This window comes from Porites lutea, chromosome 13 (assembly GCF_958299795.1).
Source record: "Porites lutea chromosome 13, jaPorLute2.1, whole genome shotgun sequence".
Classification (NCBI taxonomy): Eukaryota; Metazoa; Cnidaria; class Anthozoa; order Scleractinia; family Poritidae; genus Porites; species Porites lutea.
This window is the reverse complement of record NC_133213.1, coordinates 4,769,805-4,773,869: the sequence shown is the minus strand read 5'-3', so window position 1 is coordinate 4,773,869 and position 4,065 is coordinate 4,769,805. Positions and strand designations below refer to the sequence as shown.

Sequence of the window (4,065 nt, the reverse complement as noted above, 5' to 3'; positions counted from 1 at the left end):
CGTCCTGGCGGCAAAAAGAACAACACAGGGACTGCCAGGAACTTTGCGCTGTGAACAACAAACTTGAATGAAAATATGAATTTTTTTACTTGGTTTGATTTATGAATAGATATTCGCCTGAACAAATTCATTGGTAAACCCTTCCCAAAATCAAGTTTACTGTTCTTTATTCATAGGACAAGAAAGAAAACAAAGTTTTAACGATCAAATCTTCTTTATTTAAACACTGCCAAGCAGCAATTCGAGAATTATAAATATGCACTCTTTCTTTTATAAAATTTCTTTTTCACCAAAGGTTCTATATATACAATAGTATTTAAGTAGCAAAGACAAGCGAAATTCAATGGAAAATGAGACCACTCCAGCAGGCTAGCGTCCACTTGCGGTTAAATTAATTGCGTAATGAAATTACACGTCCAATCGCTTGTTTATTGCGTATTTGAAAAGAAACAAAACTACGGAGCAATGTTCATTGTTCACCATGGACGCCATAGCAGTGTTTTTGTCGCCGCGATAGGTGAGCTTGCCGGCGAAAGAGCGATTTTCTGCACATGAACCGCCGTTGGACTGATAAGCGTTGGTAAGGCGTGCATTTCTGGCTTTAAAGGACTAACAGGAATGAAAACTGTCGACTGGTTTGTCGGCGATGGTGGTGGTGAAGGATAAGGTGTCCACACGGCGCTTGGCGCAACGGCGGGAAAACTTGGAGTCATGGCGGGAATCCCTGGCGCGTGGCTCGTGGCGACACGGTTCGTGGTGTTACCATGGCAGCATGAAGCCAAGTGATTCAAGAGTTTTTCCCTGAGCTGGTCGCTTCCTTCGCTTGTCAGGATATTTCGGTTGACTTCATTTGCGCATTGGTTGAAGCCTGCTCTGTAGTCAGCAAGTGATTTAGGATCTGAAAATAAATAAAACGCTTGGTTAAGCTTTCAGCTCGTTCAATTTAAAGTGGACGCCATTACTGGAACTTTAAACTTGGCGTTACTCTAGTTGAATATAAGTATAAAGAGAATCTCAACGTGAACTTTTCAAAGAAAAGCAAATGTCAACATATTTAAGTCTTTATTGGGATCAGTTCAGAAGTACATCAATACGTATCAATGGAGGTTAAAGAACCCCAGCGATTTCATGCGACCAAACATTTACACCTCGCTAATTAGATACAAATTGAATTTTCATTAAGGTACTCAAAGTGGCTATAAACTCGCTCGAAACTGGACTACAGGCAAAATGTTTCACAAAACCTCACCTTCTGTTCGCGTGTCCTTTCGTTGCATGGCTCTGAGGTACGTAACAGTCATCTCCAGAACGTCAGCTTTCTCCATCTTAGAATAGCGAGAAGCCTAAAAAAGTCAAACAAACATGATTTAGCTCAAGGCGTCCATGTAAACATGATCAAGGAGAAGTATGGCAGATTTACATAAATCCAGCTTTGCCCGACTAGCGTGCTCAGCAGCATCATGTGAAGTTTTTTTTTTTTTTTAAAGGATCAAAAGATTCCATGATGATGCTGAAAATGTTGTAAGCTCTATAAATATCAAATTGAAAGAGTTGTTTTACTTACATCTTTTTGAAGAAGATCCAAAACTAGGCTCTTAAGTTCATTCAAACTGTCATTGATTCTTGCTCGACGCATTTTTTCCATCAAAGGTTTTTTCGCCTGCAATGGTAAAAAGAGAACTTTTAGGAACAAATGCAACAAATTTGCACATCTCCAGGAAAGATGACGCAAAAAATGTAGCTTTTTTAAATAGAAATTTCAATGCTTACCTTTCTTCTTTCTGACAGAATCTTGCTAACATAAATGGAACTGTCGACGCATTCAACGGCCATGTTTGTGTCAAGTTAAGGATGAGTTTTTCCGGAGAAGTTTGTCAGAGATGTTGACTCGATGAGCGTGTGTCGCGAACTGTCCGACATGCATGATGCCTTCCATTTATATTCATCCGTCGTGGGAAAATATCGGGGTCGTGTGCCGACATTAGATAGATCTTATTTACAAACACCTGTCTACTGACAATCGGCTTGCAGCAGAGAACAATGGTGGCTTCATATACAAAGCCACAACCGTGGGAACAGTCGTTTGTGATTGGTCGAGCCCTAATAGTCGCACGATAACCGTCTTTTGCATTGTTTCCCGCCTTCAGCGGCGCGTGAAAAGCGTGAGACCAGACGAATCTGATTGGCTGAGGCGCGCGCGATTCACTTCATATAATTATTGCTGTTCTTCTTGTACATTCAAACTATTAACACAAAAGCAAAATGACAATCCAGGGCTCTTGAAAATTGGCTTCAAAACCATTGAAGCACGTGTGGGCTATTGACATGGCACTCTCATTGGTTTTAAGAAGAGAGATCTAGCCATTCAACAAAGCTTTTAGTTTAAAAGTACACTAATCAGTTTTATATTGACCGTTTTAGAAAGTTTAAGTCGTTCTCTTGTAATCCACGTGCTGTAGAAAACATAACAGGTATTGTTTCCATTGTTTGCCCGCTTCAGGCCTCAGTTGATTCTTCTTTACACTTCATTCGCGCTTTGTAAGCACTATCTCAATAACAAAAGAAGGTGAAAATTTCCCACGGTAGAACGAGTCGCTAACTAAATGTGAAATAAATGGCATTCCCTCGGTGCACGTAATCGACATAGAGCCAGGTGGAGCCGATTTGTTTGTTTGGGTATAGTGATAGAGAAAGGGATTTTACCTTTGACAGTGCAAATCTAGTGAACAAATGCCCGAGTTAAGCTTTATTATTATGATCAAAAAGTGTCGAATTAAAATCAGAAGCACTTCTGTTAAGTAATATCGTAAAACAAAACGTCCCTTCTAAAGATATATATATATATATATATGGACTTAGGAAATCAGTTTAAAAAAGAGGAAAGATTATGCAATGAAATTCTGTTATAATAAATTGAAGCCACTTCCGTCTACTTTTTTAATTGGATCACTGGTCAAAATAGAAAACTTAATTACTTGTTTGAAACTTTTAGTCAAATATAATACAGTGTAACGATTACATTCACAACCTTCGCATGATCTCGTAGTGCGGTGAAGAACGTTTTCAGGAATTGATACATGTCGAGAGTGCCACACACAAATCTGCTTTGTGGTGTTTTTTCTCGCGTGTAAGTTTGTTTCTATGACTTCGAATAAATTTAGGAAAGCATTAGCTTAATACTCTTATCTCGTCTAGACCCGAGCAAGGCGGAAAGTAGGAAACAGATACTTATTCCGACTAACTCCGTTCGATAAATAAAGGTGCACGAAATACGCTTATTAAAATTTTTAGGGGAGTACCGTGTTCTCTGGGTTGAAAGCCGGGCTCGAATAAACCACGAGCCTTAAAAAAATCAGAGAAAGTTATTTCATTCGTGGTGAAATAAATTTAAGTTATACCAGGATAGATAGATGCCAAGAAAAAGAAGTAAATATCATTTCTTAAAATCGAGCGAACGGAGACTGAGTTTTAAAAAGATACTGATTTCACCAGCCCAAGATTGTATTAAAATCCTGGAGGAAACTTGCCATTAACGACTCAAAGCTAATTATTATTATCCTGATTTTTTTCAATAAACAAACCAAATATAATTAACGAAAATATAATCAAGGATGTTGCTTTTTGTGTGTGTGTTTTTTATTTTATTTTAGGATTTCAATAACATCAAACATTGAAATTTAGAAGTTATTAGGTCCGGTTCAGTTCATGATACTCAGTCAACTTAGGGGAAACTGTCCATACAAACATTAACCATTCAGGATGATCAACATAGTCATACCATGCAACACACTTGAATATTTTAAAATAACCCTCTTGGACACTCCTTTTTGTGTCAGAAGGAAGAAAATGAATTTCAATGACCACTACTGAATTATAAAGTAACACAAGACTGCTAAAAAGTGTATTTTTTTGGAGAGACAAATATTTCCAACAGTTTCGTCTAGTGCCGACACATAATACGATTCGTAATGGTAACAGGGTGAGTGGAGTCCAATTCGGTCTGTAATCATACGAGTGATTAACAAAATCGGACGACCGCGTAGCGGGAGTCCGATTTGTTTAATC

General features: G+C 38.3%; 1 protein-coding gene across 1 annotated transcript; it reads right to left on the bottom strand.

Moving 5' to 3' along the window:
* Window positions 1-260: 260 nt before the first annotated feature.
* LOC140922967 (transcription factor HES-1-like) lies at window positions 261-1,923 on the bottom strand. Its single transcript, XM_073373014.1, has 4 exons — window positions 1,771-1,923; window positions 1,565-1,660; window positions 1,250-1,343; window positions 261-898 (listed from the first exon to the last, which is right to left on the bottom strand). The coding sequence occupies exons 1-4, from the start codon at window positions 1,831-1,833 to the stop codon at window positions 477-479; spliced, it is 675 nt and encodes a 224-aa protein (XP_073229115.1). The 5' UTR covers window positions 1,834-1,923; the 3' UTR covers window positions 261-476.
* Window positions 1,924-4,065: the final 2,142 nt, after the last annotated feature.